At 57.7% G+C, this 15,145-nt stretch overlaps 1 protein-coding gene across 50 annotated transcripts in view; it reads left to right on the plus strand.

The window, feature by feature from the left end:
- The first annotated feature begins 587 nt into the window (after nucleotides 1–587).
- KIF17 (kinesin family member 17) overlaps nucleotides 588–15,145 on the plus strand; it is a 47,083-nt gene continuing 32,525 nt past the window's right edge. For 21 of the 50 annotated variants that reach the window (XR_014078312.1, XR_014078313.1, XR_014078314.1 and 18 more), the window contains exons 1-4: nucleotides 588–1,137; nucleotides 6,913–7,059; nucleotides 8,042–8,143; nucleotides 12,523–12,712. Coding sequence is in view for 39 of the 50 variants with exons in the window: in XM_081574774.1 (XP_081430900.1) it covers nucleotides 907–1,137; nucleotides 6,913–7,059; nucleotides 8,042–8,143; nucleotides 12,523–12,712 (670 nt within the window). In the remaining 11 variants the exon portion in view is untranslated. Of the gene's footprint in view, nucleotides 1,138–1,552; nucleotides 1,707–6,912; nucleotides 7,060–8,041; nucleotides 8,144–10,455; nucleotides 10,546–11,462; nucleotides 11,552–11,672; nucleotides 11,755–12,522; nucleotides 12,713–15,145 lie in introns of those variants that run through there. The other 29 variants (XR_014078318.1, XR_014078317.1, XM_081574788.1 and 26 more) reach the window with 11 other exon arrangements.

The following is a 15,145-nucleotide window of genomic DNA, read 5'->3' on the forward strand; positions in this document are numbered from 1 at the left end:
GAGCGCCGAAGAATTGATGTTTTTGAACTGTGGTGTTGGAGAAGACTCTTGAGAGTCCCTTGGACTGCAAGGAGATCCAACCAGTCCATCCTAAAGGAGATCAGTCCTTAGTGTTCATTGGAAGGACTGATGTTGAAGCTGAAGCTACAATACTTTGGCCACCTGATGCGACGAACTGACTCATTGGAAAAGACCCTGATGCTGGGAAAGATTGAAGGCGGGAAGAGAAGGGGACGACAGAGGATGAGATGGTTGGATGGTATCACCAACTCGATGGACATGCGTTTGAGTAAACTCCGTAGCTGGTGATGGACAGGGAGGCCTGGCGTGCTGCAGTCCATGGAGTCACAAAGAGTCGGACAGGACTGAGCGACTGAACTGAACTGAAGTGTGCAGCGCCTGGCACTGAGTCAGCAGACGCGTGGACAAAGTCAGCGCGGGTCCCCCCAGAGGGCGCACCAGCCTTCAGCACGCGCGTTGGGGACTTCAGCACGTGCGGCCTCCTCCGGTGCACGGGGCGCGGGCTCACGGGGCGCGGGCGTCAGGGAGCCGCGCGCTGTGACGCCCGGCGTTGCCCAGCAATCGCTGACGCCGCGGCGACGTGCGCGCAAGCCAGCGGGCGGTTGGGGCAGCTCCGGAGGCCCGCGCCCTGCGGCGGCGCCTGCAGCGCGGATCCGCCACTGCCCCCCGCCCCCCGCCCCGGCCCGGGCCGGGCCTCAGGGAGAAGGGCGAGCCCGGGCGCGGGAGGAGGCGGCGGCTCCGGCTCGGCTCCTTCGGCTCCCCCGCCGCCCCGCTTCCTCCTCGTCTCCGGGCGCCCCCCGAGGAGCCCGGTCCCCCCGCCGCGCGGGCGCCGGCCCCGCCCCCTGGCCCGGGCCCCTCGGGGTCCCCCCCCGCCGCCGCGGCGCCATGGCCTCGGAGTCCGTGAAGGTGGCGGTGCGCTGCCGCCCCATGAACCAGCGGGAGCGGGAGCTGAACTGCCAGCCGGTGGTGACGGTGGACTCCGCGCGCGGCCAGTGCTTCATCCAGAACCCGGGCGCCGCGGACCAGCCGCCCAAGCAGTTCACCTTCGATGGCGCCTACTACATGGACCACCTCACCGAGCAGATTTACAACGAGATCGCCTACCCGCTGGTGGAGGTGAGGGCCCCCGCTTCCCGAGGAGACCCGCTGGGCAGAACCCGGGGCCCCTCGGAGGGCTCCTGAGGGCGGGAAGGCCCTTCTGGAGGGGCGTAGGTGGACAGCAGCAGGCTGAAGACTTCCGTCCCCGCAGGAGACAGCTGGAAGCCACCCGCAGTGTCTGTCTGGGTCCCCCACTGCCTCCCCCTGGTGCCAAGGCGGGTTCTCACCCCATCCTTCCGGCCGTTCCCCACAGGAGCTCCAGCCCCCGCGACCACTGCCCCCCACCCTCACCGGGCAGCCTCAGGACTCCTCTGAAAGCTCCCGGCACTTCCGCAGCCTCCCGAGAGCCCCAGGCCTCGTCCTCCTCAGCCTCCCCCTTCTCCTGTCGCCTCTACGCCCTCCCGAGCCCTGGCCCCCTACTTTCTGCCCTCAGCACCCGGAGTCCGCTCCCTCTTCACCCCCCTCCAGCTTCCTGAGAGGCCCGTCGTCGGGGTACAAGCCTATATGTGTGGAGGCGGCGGATCTCACTTCTGCAGAGAGAAGGCTGTTGGCCAGGCCTTGGTCTCAGAGGAGCGGAAACCCTTGAGGTTTGGTCTGACTTACCTTCTTCCCTGGCGCTGGAAGAATGGGGAGGCAACAGCAGTTCTCACCCCTTCGCAAGGCTTTTGCTTTTCTTCACCCTCTCATGCTCGGGAGCTCCTTGGAGCTGCAGGGCAGGGAGGCTCCCATGTCACAGATGGGGAGACTGAGGCCCGGAGGGAAGAAACTGCTGAGCTCCCACAGAGAGTTTCTGGAGGAGATGGGGCTGGAGCTACGCCTGGTATCTTCTGGCCAAGGGTTCTTTTCTTGCTACTGCCATCTTCCAGATGGGCGGTGAATTTGCTAGTGATGTCAGGATGTGAGGTGTTGTTCAAGAAGAAAAGGAAAAGTTGAAAAATTGCTGCTTATACCCCTGCTCGTGAGGATACTTGAGGCTCTGGGGAGTCTGGCAGCAGAGAAACTAGTTTGACTTCTCTAACACCATGTTTCCAAAAGGCATTTTCCCACAGAACCTTTCTGCTTTGGCCAGCAGGCCAGCTAACATCCCCCAGCGCACCTCCTTTGGCTGTGGTCAGAACCCCTTGTGGGGGTTGAAGTGTTCTGGAGCCCAGAACCCCCCAGCAGTGGGGGCGTGACTGGAGGTGATGCCCAGGGGAAGACGTTGGTCCCGGGCCCCAGGGGTGGCCAGGCTCCCCTGCCATCCTGGACTCTCAGGCTCTAAGGGACCAGAATAGATGGACTGTTCCCGCCCCCACCCCGGGGTCCTTGAATGTCCACCTGTGGCAGGTGCTCACTCTTCCCAGAGTAGCCTGCTCCCCGCTGTGCTTCTTAACTCCTGGAAGACCCTTCTGCCCAGTGAATCAGAGCCAGCCTCGCTGACGCTTTCCGCTACCTGCCCTGGCTCTGTTCGGGGGCTCCCAGAACACCTGGGCTTCCTGGTCCAGGGTCGGTCCCTCAGAGATGGGAAGATTCTGAGATTGAGTTCTCCTTGGCCTTGGCTTCTCCAGGGGCTCAGCCTTGCTCATGCGTCCCCCTCCTCATCCTGGAAATAATCCCCCTGAGCACGCCTCCCTTGTCGGGGTCCCCAAGAAGCCTCAGCCCAGAGGGGGAACACCTCAGATCTCTCCTCCAGACCCCACTCCTGTCGCGAGTGCGTTGCTACAGGGACGTCTGCCTCTGGGCATCCCACGGAGCCTCAGGCTCAGCAGGACATACGTTCATTTTCATTCGTTCACTCAGCTAACAAAGAGCATCCCTATACCAGGCCCCATCCAAGGCATGGAGCAATAATAACAGCACCTTCCCTCAGCAAACGCACAGTCGGGTGGAGGAGCAGCTAAGCTAGTAGCTACAAGCCAGGGTGATGAGTGGGAAGAGAAGCCAGGGGAACTTTGGCAGAACAAAGAAGACCGGCAAACTTGCGCTTGGAGGGGATGGGCAGGCAGGGAGGACTTCCTGGAAGCAGTGAAGTCTAAACCGAGGCCAGAAGGATGAGCGAGGTCAGCCAGGCAAGAAGGTGGAGGAAAGGGCCTTTCAGGTGAAGACCAAACCATTTGATCTTCGCCAAACTCCATGGGCATACATAAAACTGGGATTATCATTCCTGATGAGGATACTGAAGCCTTGAGCATACTAGAATGAGTTAGGGGTGATTTTGACTGCAGAGGTAGGTCCCCAAGCTCCATCCTGTGAATCGTACGCAAAGCGCAGCGAGGAGCAGCTGCACCCTTAGGCTGGACAGCTGTGTGTCTGTCCTGCTGGGCTCTGACTGCCTCCAGGCGGCCTCCTGCCCAGGTCCTTCCCTTCAGATCCTACTGCGCAAAGCCTCCAGCACTTCAGACTGACCGTTCCCGCCCTCCCCTCCTCTCCCTCCCCTTGCCTTGCCTTCTCTCCCACTTAAATCCAGACCGGGTTCCTGATTTCTCTGTCACTGGGTGACCTCTTCTGCTCTCCCTTGAGCTGACCGTCCCAGACCCATCTTTCAGCCAACTCAGCACAATCTACGCTGAGCTCATCCCCTCCACGCCCGGCCTTCTGTTTGGTCTCTGGGCTTTCTCAGCCAGTGACTTTTCCCTCTCCCCGTCCTCCTGCTTCACACCCATGGCCTTAGCGTCACCTCTGATGAGCCACTGCCCAACCCACCCGGGGGCCTGGTACCGTGGCTTCTACCAGGACAGACCAGAGACAGGCCTGGTTTCCAGAGACATCGACGCAGTTGAATTTGGCCCCTCGATGGAGCACAGAGCTGTTTGTTCGGGAGAGGATAGAAAGGGGGAATGAGGCAATTTAGAAAGATGCTAGGCAGACAAAATAGGTAGCACATCCGCCCTCTAATAGCAGCCTCTCGGGAGTTATTGCTGAGGATGACACCAAGTTATAAAGCCGGTCAACTAACAGTTTGATTTCATGAAAATCATTAAGTAAACAATAATATGGGGGAACTTGGCAAAACCTGGGGTGGACAGAGTGGCTGACACTTAGGACCCGCTCCGTGTGCGCGCATGTCCCTGGCAGGCCTGGAGTATCACTTAATGAGTGAAGCGTTTTTGAAATTTTATGTTTTGCCTTAAGAATGCAGGTAAAGTTGTCTTCCACTTGACTCCACAGCAGTGTGGTACTGTAGAACTTCCTGCAGTGGTGGACATGTTCTGGATCTGGGCTGTCCAATTGGGGCCACCAGCCATACATGGCAAGTGAGCGCTTGACGTGAGGCTAGTGCTTTTGAGGAACCGAATCTTAGTTTTATTTAATTGTAAGTCAAATTTAAGTAACCATATGTGGCCAGTGGCTACCATTGGGGATGGCACAGCTCTCGCGCCATCCTTTCCAATACAAATGTAACATGCACCACAGACATGATTTAAATTTTTCTAGTAGCCACATTTTAAAAGGGCTTCCCTGGTAGCTCAGCTGGTAGAGAATCTGCCTGCAATGCAGGAGACCCCGGTTTAATTCCTGGGTCAGGAAGATCCTCTGGGATAGGGTACCCACTCCAACATTCTTGGGCTTCCCTGGTGGCTCAGATGGTAAAGAATCTGCTCACAATATGAGAGACCTGGGTTCGATCCCTGGGTTGGGAAGATCCTCTGGAGGAGGACATGGCAACCCACTCCAGTATTCTTGCCTGGAGAATCCGCATGGACAGGGGAGCCTGGCGGGCTACAGTCCATGGGGTCACAAAGAGTCGGACACGACTGAGCGACTAAACACAGCACACTTTAAAAAGTGAAAGGAAACAAGGAAAATTAATTTTAATGATACATTTTATTTGACCCGATAGAATCCCAAATATTATTTCAAGAAAGCTTGAGAGTAGATATTATCATGGCACAATAGCTATCAGAGAGAAATCTTACATTCTTTCTTCACTGTAAGCCTTCGAAATCAAGTGTGTGTTTCACACTTACAGCACGTCTCAATTTAGGTGCTAAAGTGTCAACAGTTCAAATGAAATGAAACACAAAAAGTAAATTCGTGTTTAACGGGAAACTATTTTACACTGCTTTGGTTTTTAAATGGAAAATGGAAAATTTTACATTTAAATTTGTTTTTTAATGTTTTAAAGTTTTAACGTTCCTCGGGGGCATGAGGCACCCTTCCGGTGTGCCTGGAGGCCGCCCTACTGTTCCATGCTTGTAAAATGGTTACTTTGATATGAAAGCCCTCCTCCAGACCTGCGTGAGGTTATAGTCCAGCCTCTGCACCATGTCCCTGGGGCTCCGCGTGCCCCTGCCTCTGGCCTTCTGGTTGGGTGACTGGTCTGCCAATGCTTCCGCCCCCCGCCCCGCCCCTCCGGCCCTCTGATGAGCTGTGGATGGTGACTTCCAGTCTTCCTTCCCACGCAGCCCCTGGGGACCCCGAGCCCCACCATGGTCTGCAGGATGGGTCTTTGCAGATGCCAGCTGGGCCTGAGGGGCCTGGGCACAGCTCTCTGGGCCCACATTCTGGCACAGGAGTCCCCCTCCCCCACGCTAAGTTCTAGAATTTGTGGCCTCATGAGCTGGGCGAGGGCGGGGAGTGGGGTGTCTTCCTTGTCCGGGCTCGGTCCCCAGCCAGAGCACTGTCCCCTGCAGAGAAGAGAGTCGGAAACCTACGCAGTGAACAATGGCCTTGGGGAACGAGGGTCGCCCTGGGGGGGATGCCACCCTGGTTTGCCTCCTCCTTCTTCCCAGCTTCGTCTCCATCCCCCTCGCCCCAGGTCCGCCTGCTCCTCCCATCCAGCCCCTCGAGTCTTTGCTCCAGCCGTCACCTCAGCCTCGAATGCCTTCCTCCTCCTGTCACCTGTTGAAATCCAAGCCACCGTTTCTGTTCCCCTGTTCTCCGCCGGCCCCCACAACCTGCCGGGAAAGCTTGCCTGGCTCTTCCCGCACTTTCTGTCTCTCCCTTTCCTGGCCCAGCCTGAGCTCCATCATTGCATGCACCTCCAGCTCATAGAAGGACCATCTCCCACACGTTCCAGCAGACACCTGGGCAGCACCTGCCTCCGTGTGCAGCGGGCACCTACCTCCATGTGCAGGGGGCACCTACCTCAGTGTGCAGCGGGCACCTGCCTCTGTGTGCAGGGGGCACCTGCCTCCGTGTGAGTGGGCACCTGCCTCCGTGTGCAGGGAGCACCTGCCTCCGTGTACAAGGGGCACCTGCCTCCATGTGCAGGGGGCACCTGCCTCCGTGTGCCAGCACTTTGAGTGCCAGTGCAGGAAATCAATCCCAAGTACAGCTCTCAACGGACCTCCCTGGTGGCTCAGCAGTAAAGAATCCACCTGCCAATAACAGGAGACCTGGGTTCAATCCCTGGGTCGAGAAGATCCCCTGGAGAAGGAAACGGCAACCCACTCCAGTACTCTCACCTGGGAAATCATGGACAGAGGAGCCTGATGGGCTACAGTCCATGGGGTCAGAAAGAGTCAGACACGACTGAGCAACTAAACAGCAGCAGCAGCGCCACCTCTCAACAGCCTCAGAGGAGGTGCTGTTCTAACCCTTTGTCAGTGGTGAGGACACGGAGGCCCCATATCCCTGGATGAGAACAGGCCAAGGGCACAGGCAGGAGACAATGGCACCAGCCTCTTAGCCAGACACAGGGGCAGCCTCCTACCCAGCAGCAGTGCCGCCTCCATCTCTGCACAGCCCACTCCCACCTGGCGCCACTATGGTGGGAGAACCTGGCGGGGGGGGCGGCGCTCGGTCCCTGCGTCAGGAGGTAGCCCCGGCCGTGCCAGGCCAGCTGAGCACCGGGCTGTGTCCCCCTCGCAGGGTGTCACTGAGGGCTACAATGGTACCATCTTTGCCTACGGCCAGACGGGCAGCGGGAAGTCCTTCACCATGCAGGGCCTGCCGTACCCGGCCTGCCAGAGAGGCATCATCCCCCGGGCCTTCGAGCACGTTTTTGAGAGCGTCCAGGTAATGGGCCTGGCGGATGGCAGGGGCAGGGCTGGGCGCCCCAGGCGTTACCGTGAACGGTCGGGAGCACTTCTGACCTGGGATGTGGGATGTGGTCTGAGCCTACCTAGTTGCGCCTTAGACAGGCAGAGGCAGGCTCTAGTTTCTGAGGCAGTGATGGGAGAACTTAAAGCTGAGAAAATTCTACCTACCAGTTCTATGTTTTTCTCCTGCTATTTTTGGAATTTTAACATTTCATGTAATATTTCACATGGATATGATGACCCAGAGTGCTGGCCCGAGATGTGGCTGTGAATGATCAGAGCTTCCCCTTTTCATGGACCAGTTGCTGCAGAGCAAGCACTGTGCGGAACACTTGGCATAATTATCTCGCTATGACCCTAGCCCAGGAGGTAGCTGTTACCCTCATTTTTAATATAGGGAAACCAAGACCAGGAGCCCTTACGGGCTGGGCCCACACCAGTGATCCCAGTGTCCAGATGGCAGGTGAGACATGCCCTGCTGACCACTTGTGAAGGCCCAGAGATTCTTGCGTCTGAGAAATGACAAAGCAGGGACTAGTCAGCTGCAGAGCCCGCTATACTGCACCTGGGACTCATTCTGATGACCCACAAGTAACTGGAAGAGCTGCCAGGGATTAGCCCAGAGCCAGTGCTGGGTCCAGGCCTTAAACCCGTAGTCTCAGTCTCTCTACCTTCACAGTGGGGAGCCCTCTCCTGTTGCCTTTCCCATGAGGCCTGTAGAGTGCAGAGGGACTGTGAGTCCTTAGCAGTATGAAATAATGCCACTCTGAGACGCTTGAGGGCCCAGCCAGCCAGAGAGGAGGGGACCGCTTGCCAGGCAGGCAGGGCCAGGTGAGGTCAGGGAGGCCTCTCCCCTTGACGTCCCGCCTCCTGCCACCATGTCTTGCCACGATGCCTCCCTGGGCCGACCAGGCAGCGGGTGTTCAGGCGTCTCTGTTCTTCCCGGCCGCTCCCTGCAGTGTGCAGAGAACACCAAGTTCCTGGTCCGGGCCTCCTACCTGGAGATCTACAATGAAGATGTCCGGGACCTGCTGGGCACAGACACCAAGCAGAAGCTGGAGGTGGGTTGGGTGCAGCCCTGGCCGGGGTGAGTGGGGGGTGCTGGAGGAGATATGGGGAAGGGTCCCGAGGGCCCGCTAGTTTGCCCAGCCCTGCCGAGATGGGCAAAGCAGGCCTGACCCCTTGGGGAGCCCAGCGAGATCAAGTCACCTGCCAGGACTGGACAGCCAAGTGGTTAGCAAGGCTGGGCCAGGTCTGGGACCTTTGGGCAAGGCTTGGTTATGTCTCCTATCTGAGACTCTCTAAATGCCGGACAGGCCTGGTCCAGTTCCAGGAGGAGCCTGAGGAGGGGAGACCGACCCAGATCTTTGGCCAGCGTGCCAGTGTCTCTCCCAGACTCTGGGGCTTCTTTTCTGACCACTGGACCTTCCCACTGAGAGGCCCACAACCAGCGGTGGTGGTTGACCTACCTTCTCCAGTCCAGAGTCAGAATGCCTGCGCTAGAGGAATGTCAATCATTAATGTGCATCAGTCTTGGGAGGTTGCTATGGAGATCCCCATCCTGTAGATGAGGAAAGGAGGCTGGGAAAGAGAAGGGGACTTGCCTCAGGCCACTGGGTTAGGAAGCTCCAGAGTCAGCGTTGGACATTTTCTGTGGCTTAAACTGCCTGAATCTCCCTGGGGCACAGGCCTTGACAGCCAGTGAGGGGTGGGGGGCAGAAGCAGATACGGGGCTGCTGATAAGGTCCAGAAGCTGATAAGGTCCAGAAGCAGATAAGGTCCAGTCCTCTGGACCCTCCCCAACCTCCAGACTGGACCAAACATTGTGACCTGGTTCCCACCCCACCCCCATCCACGTGGGACAGGGCTGTTTCCCTGCTCAGCTCCAGAGCCCCCCACTTGCCTCTAGACAGCCCCCAACCCTCCTGCACTTGTCCTGGCTTCATTTGGAGGGACCGTGAGTTCCTCTCTGATCTGCAACCATTAAATGCCCCACCTGAACACATCTGACCCCCAGGAGCAGCTGTTTTGAAAAAAAACACTTGTTTGTACTGATCACATGGCAGAAAAATCCTTAAAAATTTGAGCCAGAAAGACCCTTAGAGAGCTTCTAAGTCCAAAATCCTTTTGTGGTGGAGATGAGGAAACTTGAGTCCCAGGGAAGGGAAGAGACTTGGCCAAGGTCACACAGCAAGTTACTAGTAATGGTGCTGGTACCAGAACATGCAGGATCTGAGTGGTCAGGTGCTTTTTCCTCCCAGACTTTTCGGGGTGGGCAAATAGGAAACCTGGGGGGCCATGAGAAGCCAGCGACGGGGTTCCATTCGAGGGAGGGACATCCATGAGTTGATGCATCCATTCAGCAGAGAAACTGACCTGAGAGACGCCTGGCCACAGACCACGGCAGGCCCACCTCCTGTGAACCACCTCCCCTCCCAGTCCCAGTCCAGACCAGGACCTGCCCCCAGCCCCCTCCTCCTCTGCTCCTCGCAGACACAAGGTGCTCTGCCCTTTCTACACAGGAGCCTCCAGCCATCCCCCTGCAGTCTTTGCACTGTCTTCTCTCTCCTGGAGCTGGAGCAGCTGAGTCATCACTCAGACCCCAGACAGGGAAATGGAGAAGACAGCAGCAGGGGGCCTCCTCCCCTTCCTCCCCACCCTGGACCCTAGGATGTGCTAGGTTAACCAGGCCCTGGGCCCGGGTAGGGGGGGTGCAGGGCTGGCAGCTGCATGCACTTGGCCCAGCCGGGCCACAGGGCTCCAGCCTGGGTAAGCCAGGCTGCTTGGAGGTGGAGGGTAGCCTGTAACTGACATGCTGAGAGACACCCACCTTGGGTGCACGGGGCTCTCTCCCAGGAGGCACAGCTGGGTTCTCCTGTAAGCCTGACAGTAGCCTCAGGAGGAGCTGCTGTTTTTATCCTTTATTACAGAAGAGGAGCCTGAGGCTCCTAGTGCCTAGGTGAGAACTGGCCCAAGGGCACAGTCAGTAAAGGACAGAGGTGGAATTTGCGCCCAGGTGGCCAGGCTCTGAGGCACAGCGCAGGGCCCGGTAGGTAATTCTGGTCATTAGAGAAGGCTGGATCAGCTGGGGTCAGCAAGGGATTTGGGGAAGCGGATTATACCCCCTCCCACCAACCACCAGGAACCGCCCTCAGAGAACCCTGCTCAGCATTGGGTGGTGAAGGAGGCGTCTGAGGGGCTGCGGGCATCCAGCCAGTGTGGCAGGACCCCCTTCCTCCACGGGGACCGCATCCTGACTCCAGACCAGCAGGTGTGGCCCTGATCCTGCGCGCGCCCGCCCACCCGTCTGCATCCCAGCTGGTTGCCATGGCGACCGGGCTCGGCCTGGCGCGTTTGGGGAGGAGCCGTTACCAAGGAACGCGGGGCACAGCTGGCGGCTGACACTCCAGAGGAGGGTGGGGACGGGAACAGCGGGGGCGGGGCGGAGGGCTCAGGAGGTGAGGTAGGGCCTAAAAATCGGGGTGGGGGGAGACTCTTATGTCAGGGTCATCTCTCTATGGAGAGAGATAGCCTCACCTCCTCCGTATATGGGTTCACTGAACCCCCTCCATGCTCCCACAGAGCTTCCTTTAGATCCACTCTCTTCTTAACCCTCCCAATAGCCCTGTGGGGAATAGGGTTTATCATCCTCACTTTACAGATGGACTTCCCTGGTGGCTCAGACAGTAAAGCATCTGCCTACAATGAGGGAGACCTGAGTTCAATCCCTGGCTGGGGAAGATCCCCCTGGAGAAGGAAATGGTCTTGCCTGGAGAATTCCATGGACGGAGGAGCCTGGTGGGCTACAGTCCACGGGGTAGTGAAGAGTCCGACACGACTGAGCAACTTCACTTTCACTTTACAGATGAGGCGACCGAGGCCAAGAGAGGCAAAGTGACTTCCCTAAAAAGTAGCAAGTCAGGACAAAGTTTCTAGCCCGGGCCTGTCTGAGTACAGACAAGAAGCTGCATTCTTCCCGAGGCTGGGAGCAGCCATCCCCTCACCCGCACCGACCGTGTGCCCAGCTGGTGTCTAGGTTCTAGGGGAACGGCAGTGTCCAGAGCCAGCCGCCGAGCGGGTGCACCTTCTCCCAGGCCGCCCTCAAGCCCTCGGTGGGCCGGGTCTCCTGCTTCTGGCCTTTGAGCTCTGTCCTCACAGCCACCTCGGAGGTCAGGGACAGCCCTGTGTGGCATCAACCTCATCTCCTCCAGGGCGCTGCAGTGAAAGTGAAAGTTGCTCAGTCATGTCCGACTCTTTGCGACCCCGTGTACTGTACAGTCCATGGAATTCTCCAGCTCAGAATACTGGAGTGGGTAGCCTTTCCCTTCTCCAGGGGATCTTCCCAACCCAGGGATGGAACCCAGGTCTCCCGCATTGCAGGTGGATTCTTACTAGCTGAGCCACAAGGGAAGCCGCTGCAGCCTGTCCTAATCCCACCCTCTGGAGTCGTCCACTGCCGCCTCCAGCAAGTCAGTCACTTAGCCTTTCTGTGCCTCAGTCTGGGTCTGGCTCCTTCTCCAGACTCGGGCCGCTAGGGCAAGCTGGTGCTGGCCACCCTCACTCACCACCCCCTGCCCCCCGACTCTGCAGCAGGGCTCCAACCCCATCTGCGACCCTGAAGCCGCCCCGGGACACGACAGACGAGCCTGCCCTGGCTCAGAGCAGCAGACAGGTGACTTTTGTCCCAGTTCACTCTTGCTCCTGCCAGAGTGGTTTGTATTTCCTCTCACACTTGAAAAATATTGCATTTCACAGCTCCGTGTCAGCAACAGAACAGCTTGGCTGCCTGGAGAGTGAGCAGGGAGCAGTCAGATAAATTAATTTACTCGCTGCCATCCTGCTGAGGGCTGGAGGGAGCTGCAGGCCAGGCTGAGCTGCTGGCCAGCGGGAGCTCTGGGCAGCAAACGGCCCTTCACCCGCCATGATCCAGGGGTCTGGGAACATTCCTGTTGCCCTGGGGCCGCGGCAGAGAGACGCGGACAGGAGCCATGTTGGCAAGGCAGGCAGAAGCACTTAGAGCTCTTGGGTGAACGACCACAGGGTCAGCCCCCTGGGGCCGAAGCCCCAGACTGGAAATCACCTCCACAGCTAGGGCACCAACAGCGGCCGTGAGGCCCACAGCTGCCATTTATGGAGTACTTGCCAGGTGCCAGGCATCGCCTGCCATGCATTGTTCAGGCCTTAGTTTACAGAGTCCTCACCAACTCCCTAGGAAATGTCCATTTTACAGGTGTGGAAACTGAGGCTCAGGGAGGTCATGTAGCTGGCCCAAGGTTGCACAGTGGAAGAGGTGGGGGTGAGTTTGAGGCTGTTCTCCCTGGTCTGTGACAGGGGATTTGAGGTGCCAACCTGCCCCGCAGGAGGACAGACGTGGTGGGCACAGACTGGGCCCTTCCCTCCGGTTCCCTGGGAAGCCCTGACCTGAACCTCCTGCCCGCAGCTGAAGGAGCACCCAGAGAAGGGGGTGTACGTGAGGGGACTGTCCATGCACGCAGTGCACAGCGTGGCCCAGTGCGAGCGCATCATGGAGACGGGCTGGAGGAACCGCTCGGTGGGCTACACGCTGATGAACAAGGACTCCTCTCGCTCCCATTCCATCTTCACCATCAGCATCGAGATCTGCGCTGTGGGTGCGTGGGGCCGGGCGGGGCTGGAGGGGGATGGACCTCCTGGGCTGGGTGCCCACTTCTAAGTAGTAGCCCAGAGCCTTCACCTCTCGGAGCCTCCAGGGCCCCAACTAGGAAGAGATGCTGGCATCGCCCGAAGGAAACACACGAGGACCATCCCTGTGCCAGGACCCGTGTTTAAAGGGGAAAGAGCATTACCACCACCAGTAACAATACTGGCAGTTACTATGGGACACTTACTGCCTGCCAGGCCAATGCATGTGCATTGGCCCATTTGCTCCTTACCACCCCAGGAGGTGGATACTGATAGCATCCCCATTTTGCAGATGAGGAAACTGAGGTCACACAACTAGAAAGTCTCTGAGCTGGGCCTCTGTCCCAGGGGTCTGTCTCCCAGAGCGTGTGCCACTCAGAACTCTTGTTGTGTTTTTTTTTCCCTACCCAGAACTTTAGAGTATTTGTTTATCTTTGGCTGCGCTGGGTCTTAGCTGCCCCACACATGCTCTTTGCCGTGGGACCGGCTCTCTAGTCATGGCTCCCAGGCTTGATTGCCCCACAGCATGCGGGATCTGACTATAAATAGTTCCTCAGCTGATCAAACCTGCGTCCCCCGCCCCGGAAGGTGGGTTCCTAACCACTGGACCACCAGGGAAGTCCCCGCCACCCAGAACTTTCAGATTCTCCTCTTTCTGTGATGCTCTCTACTCCTGAGCCACCTCACTCTTCCTTTTTTTTTTTTGTTCTTCTTCCTGGAAGCGTTACTGAGAAAGGGAAGAAGAAAGATAGGAAGTACTCGTTTATTTCAGGTCACCTGCGGATGCTGTACTGAGCCCTTTTCACACTTGATTCCGTTGAAGTCTCACAGCAGAGTCCTAAATGCAGGCAGTTATCATTCCCATTGACAGGTCAGGAAACGGAGGCTCTGAGAGATGAGTGACCTGCTGGTTCAAGGTCTCGCTTAAGTGCTGCAACTCACGGCTTAACTGCTAAGAGGTGGAGCTGGGACTTGAACCCAGGTTGCTTTGACATCTAGGTTTCCCCCACTCGCACAGCAGCTGCCTCTGAGTGTGTGGTTCATTCATCCCAGACAGAACTCCGGAGAGTAGTGGAGCAGGAAGCAGCCTCGGCTCACATAGGAACGTAGTTCTGGAGAGATCCCGGCCCAAGGTCAAGGCCTGGGTCGCTGGAACTCCACGCAGCACGATGGCCACCAGTGGGCTGACCTGGCCCCAGACCAACCCCCCTGGTGCTGGCTGGACCAGAGTCAGCCCCCGGGTGCAGACACGGGGTCTGGGGTGACGGTGTGGTCTCATCTTCGTGTGATGATGCTGTGGGTGGGAGGCCGGGACAGATGCAGAGGGGAGGGGAGCGCAGCCCTGCGGGGAACTCTTGGTCTCTGCAGATGAGTTTGCAGGATGAGGCAGGCTGCCTGGGAAGCAGGTTTTTAAAGAATTGTTAAGATGTTTATTGTTTTCATGATAAAATGAGTTCAGATAAAGATGTTTAGGAGTTAAGAGATAGGTAGGGGAAATTACTCATAAACATAACCAACTATTAACATCTAAGTATATATTCTTTTGGTCCTTTTTTTCCCTATGAAAATTTTAAACACAACTGAAATCTTAAGCTCTAAGCTCTATATACTTTCTTCCCCATGCCATCCTTACGAATGTTCCCAGCATTGTTCTGCCACATCTTCCTAACCATGGGAGGTAGATGGAGGTGCCCCGTGGTCATCCTCTCCCCACCCCTCTGCAAGGTCTTAATGCCCATTTCCAGTTTCTCTGTGTTGTAAATGATGCAGCGATGAACATCTTTGTGCACAAAGGCTTTTCTGCTTTTAGAGTCACCTCAGATTGCCTGGAGCAGGCCTCCTGGGATGAGGGTGCAAACCTGTCTAAGGCACCTGCTATATTCTGCAAAGAGCTTTCCAGAAGGGTGTTTCCAAGTCCCTCCTGCCTGCTGCTGCTTAAAAAAAAAATAACCCAAAGAATAAAGCCCCTTGCATGCCCAAGAGTCCACTGGGCGTCAGCCAGACCTTTTCTTCACTTCGGGTAGCTGTGTTCGTGGGCAAAGCCGGGACAATTCTGGTTTCAACAAGCAGGAAACCCAAGGCGGAAGCTCCCTCCCCTCCCCTCATCTCACTCCAGGAGCACTTGGTGTGTGGCAGCCGCGACCCTGAGGGTGGGTCTTGGGTTCCCGTGTTACCGAGAGAAAGGCTGAGACGCAGTTAGTTCCCTGAGGTCCGCAGCTCCCAAGGGATGGAACCCAGACTGGATCCCTCAGGTCTTCACAAGCGATGCTCTGGGCCCCTGCTCCCGAGGCACCCAGCACCCGGGTCCGCCTGCCAGCACAGCCGTGGTCCCCGCGGACCTGGGCGTGTTCTCAGGGGGCACGAAGCCCTGCTGTGTGCCGCGCCCCGCGTGGGCTCCGCGA

Source organism: Giraffa tippelskirchi, chromosome 3 (genome assembly GCF_054371585.1).
Source record: "Giraffa tippelskirchi isolate mGirTip1 chromosome 3, T2T-mGirTip1v1.2.pri, whole genome shotgun sequence".
NCBI lineage: Eukaryota > Metazoa > Chordata > Mammalia > Artiodactyla > Giraffidae > Giraffa > Giraffa tippelskirchi.